Raw genomic sequence first — 21,021 nt, 5'->3', positions numbered from 1 at the left:
TGTCTCCTTCTCTCTCCGCCCCTCCCCCGCTCACGCTTTGTCTCACTCTGTTTCTCAAAAATAAATAAAGGTAAAAAAATAAAAAAATAATAAAGCAAATCTCAGGGTTCTGGCCTGGAAGAAATGCTATATACCAAGATTCAGGAATACAAGAGAAAATGCACATTTGGAGGTAAAAAGCGATTAACAGAATATAATTGAACATGAGGAACTTGTGAGCTAGCTACCCAAGAAACGATGTTCTGTAAGCAGGTGAATAAATAGCTGTGTGGCTTACAAGTGACTTATGGGATACAAATTTGGACGATATCACATACGCATTTAAGTGCTGACTGCTTTGCTTAAAGTTGCCTATAAAAATATATAGAATAGGTAAGAAAAACAATGGCCAAAGGACTCCACTGAAAATCTACTAGAATTAATAATCAGGCTCAGCATGGCTATAGAACACAAGACCAATATACGTAAATCAATTGTATTTCTATATACTAGTAATAAGCACTTGGGAAAAAAAATTTAACTTTTCCAAATTTTCAGACACCAGTGTACCTCTTTCAAATGATTTATGGCACACACAAAAATATTATTTATAACACATTTATTTAAAGTCAACATGCTTTTCTTTTTAATTTAGCTTGGTCATAATCACAACTCTGTTGACATCATGGATTTTCTATACAAATTAGTATCAAATAAAGACTTGTGCATGTCCTACCTAAAGCCACCACACATGTACCTGTTACACTTTGGGAGAGACAATGTAAGCAGAATAGAAAATAACACGTAAGATGGACGAATTTCCCGGATGCCCAGGTGACGGTGGTGATCCCTGTCATAAGAGGTACAAGGGGACACACACAGGTTTTTGGAAAGGCAGATGTTCTTGACTGAATGCACCGGTGTGCAGGTCTTGTAACTTGTCCCAGGCCAAACTGGGGAGTAGGGAAGTGATGGCAATGCTGCGTCGGTTTTTCGATGCACGTGCACACACGTTATACGCATATAAAGAACAAACACGCTCTTAGGAGGTAGAATTTGGATACAAAAGTTCTACTGGCAAAAGCCAAATACGTTAGATGATGCCTGTTTTAATTTATTGACGAGGGGAATTCTTCCACGATGTATCCATACACCAAATCATCACATTACACACTTTAAAAATACCTTACAATTTTGTCACTTCTACCTCAATAAAGCTGGAGGAGGGAAAAACAGCTCTACCGGAAAGGCTATTCTTACCATAGCATGGAAAAATCCAGGCACTTCAGCTAGGTTTATAATGCCCTTTTCCTGTCTGTACTTACTGAACAAATTTTTTATTATATTTGGGCTTCCCATATCGGTCTGTTGAGACAAGTGGCCTGGCTCATGGGAGTTCATTTTCAAAACAAAATATTAAGTTTTGAGTTAATATTTATTTGCCAAGACTTTAAGGTCTGTGTCTAGATTTTTTTTACATGTGGATGTGCAGTCACTTAGGACTATTTGTTGAAAAGACTGTCTTTGCTCCATTGAACTGCCTTTGCTCCTTCATCAAAGATAAGCTGGCTATGGGCACCTGGGTGGCTCAGTTGGTTAAGCGTCCAACTCTTGATTTCGGCTCAGGTCATGATCTCAACAGTTCGTGAGACTGAGCCCCGGGTCAGGCTTTGCACTGACAGCATGGAGCCTGCTTGGGGTTCTCTCTCTGTCCCTCTCTCTGTCACTCCCACCTACCCACCTCACACATGCCCTCTCTCTCTCAAAATAAATGAAATAAACTTTAAAAAATTAGCTGATAAAAAAAACCCACATAAATATTAACATCAATCTTTTGAACTTGGTTAGTTCCTGAAGGTGATACACTCTCTGTAAGCTGAAAAATTCAGTTGCTGGGGCTACAAAGCCGGAGTATTGACTGGGGTAACCTTGCTAAAGAAATGCTTGCTAACTGGTGGAAAACTGTTCGGGTATCAAATCATGCTCCACGAACTTTTGTTTTACTCCTGTTTGTCATCCCTACACCCCACCAATGCCTTAGCAGCCTGGCACGCAACAGGCTTCCAAGGAATATCTACAGGCATAGAATAAACACACTCGTACGTTCTCTCCCCCTGTCGCACCCCATGGGGCTACACAAGAGAATAAAACCACCGAGCTGTGTTCCTTCTACACTTATGTCCTACACAGTCAGCTCCTGACAGGCTCAGATCTGGCCTCGGAGCACTTCTCAATCCAGTATTCCCAGCAGCCACAGCCTATGGAGAGGAGAGACACCTAAAATGAAATTTATTCCTATCCTTCATTAGGACAACTTCAAAAGCAAGGATATCTTGTATTCATTTTATTTAATCTTTCAGAGCTTTAGCGCAAAGGTTCTCAAGAGGGATGGGGGATTATAAAGCCTTTTAACACATGCTGAGATCCCATCCTACACCTTACCTTATCAAGCCTTCAAGAGTACAGCCTACGTATGCGCATTTTTTTTAATTCTCAGTAAGTGATTCTGTTGTCCACACCTCGTTAACAACCAGTAGCCTAGCAAGCAGAATGTCCATAGAAATACTAATAATTTAGATTTCCCAGATGTCCCTGACCCTGTTTCCTTCCCTCAACCCACAGCTGATGCCAACGGTCATCTAAAGACTTAACTCCCTTCCAATCCTTAGGATGGATTTAAGCAACTCTTCTGCAAAAGCCCAGTATGTTCAGCATCCACCCATCTGGTCAATTTCATGCCTAACCTTGTATCCAGATTTCAGAACTACCCAGGTTCTGAAACTAAATTCACCTTCTACTCCAACATTAGTAGTTTAATTATTAAAGTCTTTCTCAAACTTGTTCTCTCAGGAAAAAAAGTTCTCCCTCTGAACCCTAGCTCCCCTCTCTAGTGAGCCCCATGGACTGCTAGGTATCCCTGACAATGGGTCTATCTCTAATGCCTACTACTAAAGTCCCTACCACAATCTTCCTCTGTTAAATGCTCCGTAGTAGTCTATACTAGACCGAAGGTACTTGAGCAGCTTAATAAAACCATCTACTGTCTGTGCCCAGTGCAGCGCCAGCAAAGAACAGTCCAGAAAGAAGGACTTCCCTTGAGATTACACAGCTCAACAGTAGAAACAAGAACAGAATTGAGATCTCCTGTCTCCTAACCCACTACACATTCTACTATGTCAGAAAACTATTTATTTTTTTTAGTTTTCTATTTATCAATAAAATAAAATTAAACATCACTCCTTCATTCCTATAAAATAAGCTAAGAGTCTTCTTTTAGCTCTCTACTGCCAAGAGGAAGGCACAACAGCTATCATAGCTCCAAGTAGAAGCAAAAATTCAATCAGGCCCAAGTTACTTCTTTAAATTGCATTTCCGTAAATCTTTGCAGAGGGACTGTACAGTAGTCCTTGTAAGGGGGGAGGGGGGCAATAACTAAAGTAAAAGATTTATAAAGGTCTTTTATAAAGACCTTTTTATACATAATTGTAACAAATTGTTTTTAATGTTTGTTTATTTTTGAGAGAGGGAGAGACAGATGGAGCACAAGTGGGGGAGGGGCAGAGAGAGAGGGAGACACAGAATCTGAAGCAGGCTCTAGGCTCTGAGCTGTCAATACAGAGCCAGAAGCTGGGCTCAAACTCACAAACCATGAGATCATAATCTGAGCTGAAGTTGGACACTTAACCAACTGAGCCACCCAGGCACCCCTATGTAACTGTAACATAAAGGGGATGAGCCCCCCCATCAAAGAATCTCCAAACATAGGAGTCTTCAACTTAAAAGACCGCCAGCTTGGTGCGTACCTGGGTGGCTCAGTCGGTTAAGTGTCTGACTCTTCTTTTTAGGTCAGGTCATGATCTCATAGTCCATGGGATCGAGCCCCACATTGGGCTCTGTGCTGGTGGTGCAGAATCTGCTTGAGATTCTCTCTCTCTCTCCCTCTCTCTCTGCCCCTCCTCTGCTCACTCTCTCATTCTCTCTCAAAAATAAAACAAACATTAAAAAAAAAAAACAAAAAAGACAGGGGCGCCTGGGTGGCTCAGTCAGTCAAGTGTCAGACTTTGGCTTAGGTCATGATCTCACAGTTTGTGAGTTCGAGCCCCGCATCAGGCTCTGTGCTGACAGCTCAGAGCCTGGAGCCTGCTTCAGATTCTGTGTCTCCCTCTCTCTGTTCCTCCGCTGCTCGCAACTGTCTCTCTTTCTCTCTAAAAATAAATAAAGATTTAAAAAAAAAAAAAAAAAAAAAAGACAGCCAGCTGAAAGCTGCTAAGGACCAAGAAACTGCTGAGTCACACATGACTACCTATCTGTAACATATTCTGATGAAAACAGATCACAGGATACAGCCAAGACACTCCATTTCCCTGTCTCTCTGAAGACAAGTGCCTTTAAAGCCAAAAAATTTAATCTGTGAAGCTCAGAAGTCCCTTATTCACATCCAAAAGCTTTCACCTCTATAAGACAACACAGCTTTCTCTACAGACAACAGCACCCTTGGTTTCTCCTCAAAAAAACTGACCTGAACTTAAAGAAAGGAGAATTTTCTCATGCTGGAGAAATGAGAAATTGAGAGGTAAAATGAAAAAATCCTTAATATAAGGTCAACTCGATTACTGACATTCATACTTCTCAGGTACAGTCTGCACATTAATCTCTCAAATGCCAATAGCCAGTACATTATCACAGGCCAAATGTACTCTCACTGCAGTGGGAGATAATCAGCAATGATCAGAACTACAGTATTCTTTTCTAGAAGCAATCCTTCATAAAGCTATTAATCTTACCTAGTTAGAGTTTAGGAAAAATTCTTAACGCAATTTATACCTAACTGGTCCTCCAGCTGTCAATATAGCATATCTTTTCTAAGTTTATTTATTTTGAAAGAGACAGAGACAGTGTGAGTGGGGGAGGGGCAGAGAGAGCAAGAGAGAATCCTAAGCAGGTTCCACGCCATCAGCACAGAGCATGACATGGGGCTTGAACCCACGAAACCCTGAGATCATGACCTGAGCCGAGACCAAGAGTCAGACACTTAACCAACTGAGCCACGCAGGTGCCCGAGCGTATCTTTTCACTTACCAATGCCCAGATTCTCACAGAATACATATGACCTTAAGAACCAGAAAGACAGGCACTATTACAGCAATGTAATGTCTGTGAAAATCCACTCACTGACTTCCAAATGCATCTCATAGGTCTAAATAGAACTTATACCTCCTAGGAAAATAAAATTTGCCTGAGCCCTTAGATAAACCTTTAAGGTAAGGAACTCTCAACGCTACTCTCTTCACAAGATCAAATTTCAAGATTTATGGGACTCACCTCCATTTTCCCAAAGGTGATATATGAACAGACTGGCCCTTCTGCATACGCTGCTGAACCCCTTCCCAATCTATGTCCAAGACTCTTTTCCTTCCATTTTGTGCCAGTGAAGTTACCATCCTGTCACCTGAGAACTCATCACACCACAAAATTTTGGACTTCCCACTAAGTACTAGCTTTTTTTTTTTTTTTTTTTTTTGGACTACTGCCTTTATCCCATGGGTATGAAGCGTTCATGTATCTAAAATGGCTAAGGTTTTGTTTAGGGGAAATCAGAAACCCACATGAGATGACCAGATCAACGCGCATAAGGCATAGCCCTCTAACACTTCAGGATGCCATCACTTAGAGGTATTCCTCAGTCTCCTCTGAAATGAACAGCTTTCTGCAGACCATGGCTTCCCTATACCACCTCTGAGCCTCACTCGAAATAGCAGCAGCTCCAATCAGTGCATCAGTTACCTAACTACTCTACAACTGGAGTCCTTGTAATCTGTAACCTACTTTAAGGCAACCATAGCTTATTATCCCCTGGAAATGCTGTTTCAAGTTCCTTCTATTCAAACTGTATCTGCCCTAAAATAGTTGATTAAGATGAAAAAAAAATTATGATCATCCAAACGCTTGGATTCTTCCTTTGCACAACAGTGACACACATTATTTATTAGTCATGGTTCTTTTTCCACAGACAGTAGGAGTATCTTTCTTAACATAAACATGAATAGCTTTCTTAATATAAAAAAGGTTCAAATGAAGTCTTGTTTAAAGGGTCTCTTTTTCTTTCTTACTCATCCTTTATATATTACAGTTTTACTGAAGTATGATTTATACTCCATGAAACTTGCCAGCAGGAGAGAGAGTTAGGGGTAATGGAAATACCCTAAAACTGATGGTAGTAGTGATTGCACAATTATGTACATTGACTTTAAAAATCACCGAAGTACACACAAAATCAGTATCAAAGAGTCATCAAGGATTCAAGGCATGGGTGGTTCTCTGAGGCGTCGGAGAAGGCATGTTCTCAGAGACTTTTTGACACTGTTGAGATGTAAATTAGAGTCTAGGAAAAGTTACATTCAAACACTCTTTGTGTAGTTATCAAGGAATTTTTCAACCTTCAAAGTTGACTACATCAGATTTTGCTTACAGAAATTTACAGTAGGGGCGTCTGGGTGGCTCAGTCGGTTAAGCATCAGACTTGGGCTTAGGTCATGATTTCACGGTTTGTGTGTTCGAGCCCCACATCGGCTCTGTGCTGACAGCTTGGAGCCTGGAGCCTGCTTTGGATCCTGTGTCTCCCTCTTTCTCTCTGCCCCTCCCCTGCTTATGCTTGGTCTCTGTCTCTCAAAAATAAATAAAAATGTTTTAAAAAAATTTTTTAATTAAAAAATTTTACAGTGAAGTTAGAAACAAAACTTAAAAAAAAAAGTGATTGCTGTTGAAAGTGGTGTCATTTAAAAATAGATGAAGTCTTCAATTTGAACTCAACTCACACTGAGCACCCTTATTTGTGAATAGGACTCCCAAAGTAGACTGGACATAGCCAGAGGAGAGACACTACATCTGAATCTCACCACTGAGCACAGCACTCAAAGCAACTGCGGTCCCCTGTAAGAATGCAGAGGGGGTAAGAAATTCCTCTTAGCTGTAATCAAGGTGCCAGCTAAGCCAAAATTAACAAATACTAAAAATAGAAATGAGGAGGCAGGGAGGTATTGGGGTGGGTCTAGAAGGGGCGCAGGACCAGTAAAGGAGGCAGAGAGGTGGATAAAATACACTCATTAGGCAGTGAGGACATGTAAAGAAGGAAACGGCCAAAATCAGCAAATCCATACAGGTAACCTGAAGCTACTCAATTAACTTATGTTTCATATTACCCAATTTACCACCTCGATTTCTCTTCTTCAACAGTGCTCACAGCATTAGGCAAAACAATCAATTTCATAAAACTTTGAGTTTGTACATTACCAATTTATTCCAACTCCTCTCTGGCTGATTTATTTCACATTTATAAAATCCTTGTAGATGATAAATATCACAGGCTCACATTACTAGAGTAACCAAAAATAAATAAAAATGTGATGAATATTTCAGCTTCTTTCATTTAAGAAAAGACTGCATAATGGAAAAAATAAACAACCTAGCAATATTTTTGTCAGGCACAACAGGGCATTTACATGTAACATACGCCTTGCTTTGTAACAATTTTCATTCAGAAACCTTAACGCAGTCATCCATCTTCAAGCTGACTGCTCTCAAGAATCGTATATGATTGCAGAACCAACAATAGGCCTTCCTTCTGTGGTTTGATAACATATTTAAATTTCTAAAATTTTTAGAGACCACCCCCCAAAAAATAGGGTGATCCTGGGCCAGAAAGTGAAAGCCTTAAGAGTAATAAATGGAATCCGACTTATGACAAATTGTTACGTAAGAAGTATTCAGTGAATGATAATTTCAAAAAGATGGTGCCAAGAGAACCCCACTTACCCTCCAGAAATAATGCCAGAAAAAAGAAGAAATCCAACATTGACCTTTATAATAAATCAAGACGGTGGAGAAGACCACAATGAAATGAACAAAGCAAAACAAACAAAACAAGAAAGTATTAAGATAGAAAATACGCTTCTTTTAAAAGGGGCAAGAAAAATAAAATAGAAATGTGAGGGACGAATAAGAACACAAAATAGAAGAAAAAAGGAAGAGAACAATCAAAACAAACTTAATTTTCCTTTCCACTCAGGCAATGAAAATTACTTATCCAAGAAACCCACAGAGGTAAAAGTATCATTCAGCAAAACAGAATCTTATACTAGACATGGGGGCTTCTAGAAAAACGTACACTATACATTCTTTGCCTTCAGGTACCTGACATTCCAAGGGGTGACAGAGGATCCATTCACCAAAACAGAAAGACAAATAAAACAAGAGGTGACTTATACATAAGTGGACATAGCAAGTCCATGTAAGAAAACAAATAGGCCCTCATTGCCTGTGGCCTGAACTGGGACATTATCAGCCAAGACTCACCCAGCCTCTAGCATCTCCCAACCGAACCAACATTCCTCCAACAAAGCTGATCATATGTTCTCGTCTCAGAAATCTGAGTTCCCTTAAGAACAAGCTGCCACTCAAGCTCCCAATTATCTGATCCCCAACTTGCCTTCCCAAGGCCCCACCTCCCATGGCGACCATCACCGCTCTTCCCCTGCCACACACGCCCTACAGTGGCAGCCAAACTACCCCATCTGCCATTTCCCCAAAGCGTACTGTGGCTTCCTTCCTCTGGTCACTGTTCACACCATCACTCTGTCTGGAATATCCACCATGCCCAGATTGTATCCATTCTCCAAAGCAACTGCGAGTGCTGCCTGCCACAGTCCTTCCTTGAAAGACCAGGGAAGTAAGTATCTCCTTCATCTGGATCCCCACATCACCATACCTGCACCTTTTTGAGGGCCCTAACATATACTGCATTCCAGTATACACACATACCCACATAACACATACACACGTACATATCTGTACGCACGTTTAAGTAGAGAAAATGCATATTAGACATTAGAAGTATATGTACGTGTATATAACATATGCGTATATCATTTCCCTCAAGATCTTGAGGTCAGGACCGTCCTTCACCCTCACATCTTCCACAACACCTAGTGGAGTGTGTTGCATGCAAGCCACAATAAAAAAGAGTAATGGAAAGCAAGCCAAAGATAAAACAGACTTTCTACCCTCAATCTTTGTAATGCAGACAACTCCTCTAACAGAATGCACTTTTCAATGGAGGACAGATTAAATTTTTATAAATGTATGTATGTGCTAAGAAAGATACAATATAAAATCTTTATAAATGTATGTATGTGCTAAGAAAGGTAGAATATAAAATTTTTAAATGTATAGAGGTACCAAGAAAGGTATTAATACCTACGCTTGAAAACAACAAAATCAGGTTGAATAAAACAAAGGCCTTGAAAGAGCAAAACAGCAAAACCTGTTTTATTTATTTATAATAAAATAAATAAAATAATAAAACACTGTATCCAAGAAGATGCAAACCAACAGGTCACCCTCAACAGAAATCAAACCGGCCAGCAGAGCGTCGTGGGTATAATACACACACTGTCCAGGCTTGGCAAAATTCACAACGGAAAGCTGAGCGTGTCAAAGCAAAAATACATGCTACCCCCCTTCTAGCGGCAAAATTTAAATTCAAGACTTAACGTGAAGCTATGCAAGGAAAACACAGTATCTCAACTATAAAAACGTACATTAAGAGGCCACACTTCATATAGGTTGACAAGAATAAAATAAAAACAACACAATTTTCTTATTGTTGTAATGTGTTTATTTTATAATCAAAAGAAATGTTTTATGAAAATGGCAGCAATTTGCAGCACATACAATTACATTCAGTTTTATAACAACGTAAAGACCGCTAACTGTGCATGTGGTCACTCAACCATATCCAAAATAAAAGTCTATTATTTCAGATTGGAAAATAATATGCTAAATACAATAAACAATTTTTTTAAATTCTTTAATTAACTAGACTTGCAACTGATTTTCCAATTTCTTAAGGAGACACCAAACCGACTCTTTAAGGCAAGAGCCACACAAACTAAAAGGAAGAAATTAATGGTATTATATCAACTCACTACTATCATTTCCTGAGTACCTACTATGTATCTAATCGTCAAAGCAACTAGTGACTCACTGAATACTCATTTCAATTCCTTTCTTCCCTTAAGAGAGATTCATAAAATAACTACAGAGAACTTCTAGAAAGGAGAAATACAACAACTGAAGCAAAAAACAGAATGCCTAGCTTAAAAAGAGGAGGCATATGGGACGCCTGGGTGGCTCAGCCAGGTAAGCCTCCGACTTCGGCTCAGGTCATGATCTCACAGTTCATGAGTTAAAGCCCTGTGGCAGGCTCAGTGCTGACAGCTCGGAGCCTGGAGCCTGCGTGGGGTTCTGTGTCTCCCCCTCTCTCTCTGCCCCTCCCCCGCTTGTTCGTGTTCTCTCTCTCTCTCAAAAATAAACATGAAAAAAAAAAAAAGAAGCCATAGAATTAGTAAAAAGAAAAAAAAAAAAGATATATCAGAAAAGATTACCAGAACAGATTTTTCTTTATAAATAGGATATCATATGTATCATTAATTCATTGTATTTATAATATATCTCAAAAGTGCCTCAAACTACTTTCGTCATGGGTGTCCATGTTTATATGGAAAGAATTAAAACAGCCTCTTTTTTTCAACAAAAAATAAAGGAGAAAAAAAGAGTGAGAATAAAGGGGAGTCCAAGGAGACTCAACATCTAGAGAACAGACATTCCAGAGAGAAAAGAGAAAACACAGGGGAAGAAACAATCAAAGAAATAAGTCAGCAAATTTTCCCAAAAGTGAGTATTCAAACTGAAGGGTCAACACTGTGGGTATAACAAAACTACTCTAAGACATTACATGGTCAAGTTTCAGAACACTGTGGGAAAATAAAAAAGAATCTGAGTTTCCAGAGGGAAGGGTGTCAAAAAAATAAATAAATAAAACAAAGAAAAAAGTGTATCAGAATTCTCAAGGGCAGCACTAGAAGCTAGACGACAATGGAGCAGTCTCTTCAAAATTCTAAAAGGAAAATTATTTCCAGCCTACAATTCTATCCAGGCACATTATCAATGAAGCATGAAGACAGAATAAAAGCCATTTTCAGACAGGCAAGGCCTGAAAAAAATATACGCTTCCCATGGACTCTTCCTCAGGGAATTACAGAGTTTCACCAAAACAGTGAAATAGACCAAAAAAGAAAAAAAAAACCATAGCATCCAGGAAACAGGTGATGTCACAAAAAATAATAACAATAATAATAACAAAAGCAATTCTCAGCATGATGATGAAGTGAAATTCTTAACAGAAGTTGCAAACCCAAATCAGAGCAGGTCAGAAAGTGCTGAGAAAAGACTACAAGAAGATGATACCTACAGAATATGATGTACTAAAAGGGGGTCTACACTAATGGGGGTGAGTTTAGGGTTAGGGCAAACAAACAAAAAAATTAACTACAAGAATACACACAGTTAAGAAGTTCCCAAACAGATCTTACTATAACCTACAAAGCCCCTCTATGATTTAGTACTCACCTCATCTCTTTCAGATCAGCATATTACTCTACTCACTCGGTCAGCTTCAGCCAAACTGGCCTCCTTGCTATTTCTAGAAAATGGCCAGTACACTCCCAACTCATTTTTCTTTGGCTGTTCCTTCTGCACAGAACATTTTTCCCTCAGAGAGCCAGATAAGTAAATACCCTCGCCCCTTACAGGTCTTTGCGCAAATGTCACTTTCTCAAGGAGGGTAATCAGTCAACCCGAATTAAAATTACAACCCGTGCCCTACTCCCCACCGCATCATGGCCACTGTCCTCCATCCCTGTTGATCCTTTTCCCCATTGCACTTATCAGTTCCGCAAACACTGTACGTCCATTGTTTGTCGTCTGTCACCCCTTCTAGAAGTAAGTTCCACAAAGAACATACCAAGGTATATAACAGCATGTGGCACAGAACAGGAAATGAATGAAGATTTACTAAATGAATGAATGAGTGAATAAATGAGTCAACGAATATTTAAGGATGAAAAGGCAAGGACACAATACTACAGAAGGTTCTGGTCTCATCTGTGGATAGCATCTAACCATAATATTCATCCAACAAAATCAAATGCAATAGGAGAATAAGAGAATACTCGCTTTGTGTATGGGAGACAGACTGAGTTAAGAAAACTATACACGCATCTTCCATAAAGGGACATTCATAGATAAGGTGTAAAACTGAGAAATTAAGAAGTAACAACATAAGCATTTTATTTTTATGGATGACAACAGCCAAAGCTACCAAATAAAATAGCTACATAAAATAGCTCAAAGTAGTTATCTTTGGAAATAAATTGGGTGAAAGTTTTTAAAAATTATTTAACACTTGAAACCACACACAACTATAACTCGTTAAAGATAAATTGAAAAAAATATGTTGGAAGAAGATACTCAACAGGCACATAATCCAAAGTTAATATCTAGATCACACTAAGAATGTCGAGACCAAATACCCAATAAAAATTAAGCAGTTATCTAAGAAAGCATTTTGTAGAGACAAAACATGAATGGCCAATAACTTGTAAAGGTGACCAACCTCATCAGTAATCAGGGAAATGAAAATTAAAACCACACAGTCAGAGGGGCAGCTGGGTGGCTGAGTCGGTTAGGTGTCCGAGTCTCGATCTTGGCTCAGGTCGTGATCTCACAGTTCATGGGATCGAGCTCTATGTCGGGCTCTGCGCTGACAGCATGGAGCCTGCTTGAGATTCTCTTTCTGCCCCTCCCCCGCTGACATGCTCACGCTCTCTCTCTCAAAATAAACAAACTTAAAAAAAAACCCACAATGAGAGACTCTTTTATACCTACCAGCTCAGCAAATATTTAAAAGTCTGGTATCGAGAACGCTAAAAGAATATGAAACTACAGAAACTTTCATACACTGCCATTGTCCACTTGCAGAACCATTCTGAAAAACATTTGCATTGCCTAGTAAAGTTAAAGATGTACCTCCTCAACAACTCAGCAGCTCCACTTCTACTTATACATCCTACAGAAACCCTTGCACGTATGTGTCAGAGGAATGCATAATCATTCTGGCCACAGTACAATTCTTATAACAAAAAAAAAAAAAAAAAACACTGGAAACAAAACAAATTTTCATCTACAGAGAATGAATAATTATGCTGCAATATATTCACAACATGAAATATCCTTTTTTTTTTTTTGATGTTTATTTTATTTTGAGAGAGAGCACACATAAGCAGGGGGAGGGACAGAGAGGGAGGAGAAAGAGAATCCCAAGCAGGCTCCACGCTGACAGCACAGAGCCCAATGCAGGGCTCAATTCCAAGAAACGTGAGATGATGACCTGAGCCAAAATCAAGAGCTGGACGCTTAACCGAATGAGCCAGCCAGGTGCCCCCCATAACATGAAATATCGTACTGGTAGTTAAAACTGAATCTCAAAGTAAGACCAGTGTGTCTTCCTTATGATTCCATTTATATAAAGTCAAACAGCAAAACTAAATATGAGTAAGTGCTAAAACTATCAAGAAAACAAAAGACTGATCAACACAAAATTCAGGACAGTGGTTCTCTCTAGTGGGGAGGGGGTCAGGGAAGAGTACAAACTGGGCTCTGGTGGATGTGGGTTCCTTTGCAGTACGAACATTTCATAATATAATTCTAAACACAAAAGGTCAGACCTAGGACTGAACAGAATACAAAAAAATGCATACCTTTTTTCATGCAAAAGACTTAAGTACAGAGAGGATCAGAGAGTTTAAGGACTTGCAAACAGACACAGACTCACTGTCAAAATTCAGAATTCAAGCTAGGTTTGCCTGATGCACAAGTTGATATTCTTCCCATCTAGAAAACCAAAAAGTTTGCGTGGCTAACTTAAAAAATAGATGGAAATTTCATTCTCAAATAACAAAATTAAAGGAGAGAAATCACTGGAAGTAGAAAACGCGCAATATTCAAGTAACCCTCAATGTAGGTGGCCAATACATGGAGAAGTGTCATATATGAAGAATGGGCGAGGGCTGTAGGGATGAGCTGTGCAGCAATGAGAGCAGCTCGAACCTGCCGAGAAGGAGAGGAGGAGGGAAGGAATGTCTACTGAGACCTCTTGGGCAAGGGTACTTCACATGCACGGTTTGAGGAGTTCTCGCAACACGCTAGAGTTAAAAGTTAGGTATATATTCATTTCACAGATGAGAAAAATAAGACTAAGTAAGTGAAGAGAGAAGAAAGGCTTCCTCATTGAATATTCCCCTTGCCCCATCTGGCTCAGAGCTGTCCGCCAGATGAACAGAAATGCTCACACAACGATTACATACATATTACAGATATTTAAGATAACTATGCACGAGAGGAAGAAACGAAAAAGCCAAAATAATCAAAATGGGCAATTTCTCCTCTCTGAAACAGTGCCAAGACGTCTACATCCACCTAATACTCTACCATATAAGAGAAGAAATGGTTACTTACCTGTGACCAGGATGGTAAATAGCTGTGTTGATTCCGTGAGGATAATGACTACTGAAGCTGAAACAGTGACTCTCTTGATAGCTCTGATTTGTTCCAACACTAAATTTAAGAAGGTAAATAAGAAATAAATACCAGTAAGGCACCGTGAGAGACCAAAAAATACCCACTGAAATGTCTACACTTAAAAGACAAACACCACCAGGGGCGCCTGGGTGGCTCAGTCGGTTGAGCGTCCGACTTCGGCTCAGGTCATGATCTCACAATTTGTGAGTTTAAGCCCCGCGTCGGGCTCTGTGCTGACAGCTCAGAGCCTGGAGCCTGCTTTGGATTCGGTGTCTCCCTCTCTCTCTGCCCCTTCCCCGCTCATGCTCTGTCTCTCTCTGTCTCTCAAAAATGCATAAACATTTTTAAAAAAATTTTTTTAATAAAAAATAATAAATAAATAAATAAATAAGACACCACCAAATACAGCTGAGGATGTACAACAACCAGAACTCAGATACATTATTTGTGGGAATATGAGTGATACAAAAACTCTGGAAAAAGGTCTAGAAGTTTCTTACAAAAATAAACTATATCTACCCTATGACTCAACAGTTCTGCTCAAAGATAGTGACCAAAGAGAAATGACAATGTATATCCACAAATAGTTAAATAAGAATGGTCACAACAGCTTTATGCACTGTAGCCCAAAACTGGAAATCAGAATTCCATCAAAAGAAGAGCAAATACACAAATTGTGAATGTTATGGTCTGAACGTCTGTGGACATCCCTGCCCACTACGGATTGAATGCCTGCATCCCCCGTAACATTCGTAAGTTAAAACTCTGACGCCAATATGATGGTATTTGGAAGTGGGGTGTTTGGAAATTAATTAGGTCATGAGGATAACACCCTCACGAAAGGAATCACTCTTCTTCCAAGAGGCCAGAGAGCTAGCTAGCTCTATTCCCACCACATGCAAACAGCGGTCTGTAAGCCAAAAGACCACAGCCCAACCATGCTGGTACCTAGAATAGAATTCCACCCTCAGGAAGTGTCAGCAGTAAATTTCTGTTGTTGATAAGTCACCCAGTTATGGAACTCTGTTGTAACAAATCAAACTAAGACACATGAAATATTCATACAATGAAACACAATGTATTATAATAAAATGGAATAAACGGACACATGCAAAAATGCAAATAAATCTCAAAATATGCTAAATGAAGGAAGCCTTAGACAGAAGGGTGCATACTATGAGTCCATTAATGTGAATTACCAGAACAGGAAAAACTTATCTAGAAGAAGAAAAAATAAAAAAAACAGCAGTTGCTCTAAGGGTGGGTGTAAACGGATTCACTGGGCAAGAGCATGAGGGAACTTTCTAGCATGATGGTAATGTTCTGCATCTTAATGGAGGTTTGAATTGCACAAGCACATGCATTTATCATAATTCATTGGCTGGTACACTTAAGATCTGTGCATTTCATTTCATCTGCAAATTTTACTTCAAAAGAGAAAACTATAAGCAAATATTGAACTTTAATTAATGACATGATGTGGAGGTATTTAAGTATTAACTCTGAAATTAATTAACAAAGAACACTGATTAAATGGCTAAATAGAGGGATGGACAGAAATGTGATATAGCAAGTATAATAAAATCCTCATTCTAGAATTTAAGTGAATGTATATGAATATTCACTATACAATTGTTTCAACCTATTATATTTGCAATTTTTCACAGTAAAATGCTGAAAGAAAAAAAACAAAAGCTGACACTAAGCCAGAGAAATAAACATTATGTCAAACCGGAGTTCCCAAATAAAGTATATTTTTTACCTTACGAGGTAGCTTTTAAGTTCTCCTCGGTAATTGATGACCAGGAGTTCTGCAGACCACTGTGCACTGGCTTTATATTCTAAAAATATCAACCCAGCAATGGCACAGCTCAAATCACCTGCTAAACTGGATGCCTGCAGAAAAGGGGTAAATTAAGTCACTAAAAAGATACCACACAGAAGTTAACATGTGTGCAATTGGAAGACGTCCCAGACATTGGCCCTGCCAGGTGCACATTAAGACAGCCCCAGAACTGATCTGTATACTAAAGAATCATGCAAATCAGAGTGCCTAGAACCAGACTCACAACTCTAGACCTGCCCTCCCAATCAAAGGCTAGAAGCACACAATCCTCTTTGGATGAGAGATTCTCCTAGATTCGTGAATTTCTGTTCAGACTGTACTTCTATTGTGTGGATGGGGGGGGGGGGGGAGGGGAGCAATGCCACAATTCAACTTCAAAGAACTCTAAGATACTTCAGATTCTGTGTCACCCTCTCTCTCTGCCCCTCCCCCACTCATGCTCGCTCGCTCGCTCTCTCTCTCTCTCTCTCTCTCTCTCTCTCTCTCGGTCTCAGAAATAAACATTAAAAAAAAATTTTTTTTTTTAAAGAACTCTGAGATACAGAACTCAGATATCACCTTCCAAATGTTGATTTGCATTGCCTGCAGGAAACAATGCTTCAAGAAAAAAGCCTCACTTAATTCCCATTTGCCCCATTAACAACTAAAAGGAAAAGGCACTTAAAACACTCATTCAATGGCAACCTTTTTCCATTAACTAAATATCAGGCTATATTGCTAAGGATTTGAAGGCATGTGCACCCTAGGAAGAACACATAATAAAGTTTATCACCCTGAATGACTCCTCACTGTCTAGAACCACCAAGACTGTGACCACATGTGGCTGCTGAACACTCATACATGGCTAGTCCTAACTGAGATCGGCTACAAAAGTAAACATGAAATTTCAAAGCCTTGGTATCAAAGAAAGTATCTCGTTAATACTCTTTACAGGGATTACATGCTGAAATAATATTTGTGATATACAGGATTAAATATTAAATAAATTTCACCTGTTTTCTTTAACTCTTAATGCAGCTACTAGAAGATTTAAAATCACACATGCGATCATATATAAAGTTCACATGACTTTTCTATCAGATAGTGCTTGGTCCAGAAAACAGGGATCCAAACTTCCTAGTTTGATTCCCCAGGACTTCCATAATAGGAGCCTAACACATTTTTTCAAGTTTTTCCACTCATTATTTCTGAACAAAAACCATTCTCTATATCATAAGTTCTTATCCCCAGCTTCTTGTTAGAATCCCCTGAAAAACCTGTAAACAGGGGCGCCTGGGTGGCTCAGTCAGTTGAGCGTCTGACTCCAGCTCAGGTCATGATCTCACTGTGAGTTCCACCATCAAGCTCTGTGCTGACAGCTCAGAGCCTGGAGCCTGCTTTGGATTCTGTGTCTCCCTCACCCACACCCTCCCCCGCTCACTCGTGCTCTCAAAAATAAACATTAAAAAATAAAAAAAAATAAAAAATAACCTATAAACAATATTAATTCCCAGAACCCACTCCCATCAATTAAATCAGAATTGTTATGGGTCAAGTCTAGAAAATCAAGTAATTTTTTGTTTTTTGTTTTCCTTATAAAGCTTTCCAGGCAATTCTAAGATGCAGCCAGAGTTAGAAATGCTGTTGTACCTGTCTCTGTATCTTGGGTCATTCAAGGAAGAAGGACACAAAGTGAAAAGTGCTGGGTCCCTGAAATTGTTTCACTTAGGAGCTGGATTGCCATGGCAACAGCCTGCCCCCCCCCCCGCCCCCAATTCAATTTTAGTTTTCCAAACTGTAAAGCGCAGATAATATCTGTCCAATCTACTCGAACCATTCTTGTGAACATTAAATGAGAATATATGTCAAACTCATTAATAAAGTATAGAGCACTACACAAATACAAGTTATTACTACCAGTCATTTCTTCACTCTCCCTTTCAATTTCTATCCTTTTAGGATGACAGACGCAGCTCCTCTGAAAGCTGTTCCCTATTGCAGCAGCCCGCTGACTGCTCTTCCCCCCTGGAACTTCTCAACAGCTTTCCATACCTCTGTTTAGCATTTACTTCCCACCATGGTTTTTTGGGGGGGTTGTTGTTGTTGTTGTTGTTTTAAGGTTTGTTTGTTTTTTTTTAATGTACTTATTTTGAGAGAGAGATAACATGAGCAGGAGAGGGGCAGAGAGAAGGGAGACAGAGAATCCCCAGCAGCCTTCACACCATCAGCACAGAGCCCAATGTGGGGCTTGAACCCCCGTCGAAACCAAGAGTCAGACACTCAACCGACTGAGCCACCGAGGCGCCCCACTTCCCACCATGTTTTGATGCCAATGGATTACCTCTGAACACCGCACTACAAGATACAAAGGAAAAATATTTCATGTACAGATATCTACCTACTAGATTCTCAATATCTTAAGTTCACAACTCACTCATACTTACATTTCTATTTCCCCTCTTTCACATTCATTCAAGCACCTTCACATACTTGTTTGAATGCCTTTCATGTAATGAGCTTCCGGTTACATACATACCGGGGTAATAACAAAGAGTTCGCTTCCCATGAGATCAAACACCCTCACGGTTCCTGTACTTTCAGCGTAGGCCAGCAGGGTACAATCGTAACTCCATGCTACACGTCTCCACTGGGGTTTTGGGTCTTTTGGAACTATAATGAAAGGAAAAGAAGTGGTTTTAACAATGTGTTATACAGATAGTTTAGTTGCAGTAACTATAAATGTAAATTATTCAACTCTATTACATCCTCTCCCAAGGATTTCTTATGCTTCAGTTCAATCGAAGAGAACAGTTCCCAGAAAGCCACTTCAAGTAAGAGTGGGACATACGAACCAGAGCCAGCTCTGCCCCGCTTACTCCCGAAGGAAAGACTGTGACCCCAGTGGTCTAGTGAAGGCTGAGCATGCCCTGGTGTGGCAAAGGCCTGGGAACAGCACACCTCAAAACACTCACAAAGTTAAAATGGATCAAAAGCAGAGAGAGTGGGCAGAAAATAATTCCAATCCAGTGAGTTCAGCATCTCTAACAGCAAAAAATGAAAATTTCACCTGAAATCTTCTAAATATACCAAATACAGATATCAAGGAAATACAACGCAGTATTCTGCAGAAGAAATATACACACGCATGTGTAATACACAGACACAGATATTAGGTAAATCAAGTACTATCCTGGATCAGTCATGCAATTATAATATTTTAATAACCAATCTTAACAATCTAACACCTGTACTTTCTCTGTTCTGAATTTTTCAGTACAATAATGAAGAAAAAAGCTGTCGGCTACAAAAAAACAAACAAAAAAAGGGACAGTGAAACTCTCGACTCTGTTAGCTTTGTTTGAGGCTTTTGATGTTTTGTGGGCTTCAGTTGTCCCTCATTAGAATGCCAGCACTGAAGAGGCAGGGCCACTGCCTTTTCCTTTACCAGCAGGGACTCCAGATGATTAGGGGACTGACAAGGTGACATCGCGAGTCAAGAGCAAAGAAAGCCCTGGACCTACGTGTCCTGCCGTCCCAAACAGTGAACACTTCACCACCACACACTCACCGCCTCTCGGTCAGAGTTTGGACAGGGCCTCAGGACGGCCTCAGAAAGGCTTCCGAGATGCACTAGCTTCTCTCTACTCCCCTAACAGAATCGCCCAGTTAAGACTTCGCTGTCTCTTGCGGAGACTCTCACAACAGCCCCCCCGCCAAGTGGTCTCCTCCCTTCCATTTTCTCCCCAATCCTTCCTCAATACTCTCCAAAGAGATCTTTCTAAGGGGAACAGATCCCGTCCTGCAGCTGCATGGTTCTCCATTTCCAACAGAATGAAGTCCAAACTCCTGCACATGCACCAACGGCCCCATACAAATAGCCCCATCACAGCCTTCCAGTGTCCCCCCCTACCACCACCACCTCCACATATCCGACGAGCCAACAACACAACTGGCAAAACAGCAAACCACGCGCACTCGAGTCTCAGCCTTTTGTACACATTGCTACCTCTACCCAGAAGGTTCTAATTTTTTTTTAAACATTTATTAATTTTTGAGACAGAGACAGAGAGTGAACAGGGGAGGGGCAGAGAGAGAGAGGGAGACGCAGAATCGGAAGCAGGCTCCAGGCTCCGAGCTGTCAGCCCAGAGCCCGACGCGGGGCTCGAACTCACACACCACGAGATCATGACCTGAGCTGAAGTCGGCCGCTTCACCGACTGAGCCACCCAGGCGCCCCAGAATGTTCTTCTTTAGTACTCCTCAAATGGTTCTCTTTTGTTACAACCACCTGTGTTAACAAGTGGTTACCTCCTCCTTCCTGGACATTCTCCCAAACTGACTGCTCTCCTCTCTGTGCCCCAGATATGCTGTACAAAACTCCCCCATAGCATTGATCGCATCGTATTATGTTGTTTCCGTGACTGATGCCCCCACCAGTTTCTGAACTCCATGAAATCACAGACAGTGTCCTACTCAACACTGCCATCCTGGGACCTGGAACAGAAAGTGATTAGTTTCACTTTCTAATCTTCACTAGTAAGTGAAGACTACGTCTTTCAGAGAAGTCTGTATTAACAGGACAAGGTAACAGTAGGAGTTTAGCATCCTTCAAGGACTACCAATTAAACATGAATCACATAACTGAAGACTTCTTTCCACCTAAAAGAGGTAACACAGAATTCAGACTTCCCTCTTATCTCTGTAATACCCATAATATATGTTCTTTATATGAGGAAAGTGTA

General features: G+C 40.2%; 1 protein-coding gene across 3 annotated transcripts in view; it reads right to left on the bottom strand.

Moving 5' to 3' along the window:
• Positions 1-21,021, bottom strand: part of NBAS (NBAS subunit of NRZ tethering complex) — a 331,328-nt gene that overhangs the window by 289,211 nt on the left and 21,096 nt on the right. For all 3 annotated transcript variants that reach the window (XM_053201218.1, XM_027077936.2, XM_027077937.2), the window contains exons 7-9: positions 18,816-18,949; positions 16,217-16,350; positions 14,392-14,490 (exon numbers count right to left, since the gene is read on the bottom strand). In XM_053201218.1, the coding sequence (XP_053057193.1) occupies positions 14,392-14,490; positions 16,217-16,350; positions 18,816-18,949 (367 nt within the window). The remainder of the gene's footprint in view (positions 1-14,391; positions 14,491-16,216; positions 16,351-18,815; positions 18,950-21,021) is intronic.

The sequence above is a fragment of the Acinonyx jubatus genome, chromosome A3, assembly GCF_027475565.1.
Source record: "Acinonyx jubatus isolate Ajub_Pintada_27869175 chromosome A3, VMU_Ajub_asm_v1.0, whole genome shotgun sequence".
NCBI lineage: Eukaryota > Metazoa > Chordata > Mammalia > Carnivora > Felidae > Acinonyx > Acinonyx jubatus.
The sequence above is the reverse complement of the archived record's forward strand: the minus strand, read 5'-3'. Positions and strand labels throughout refer to the sequence as shown.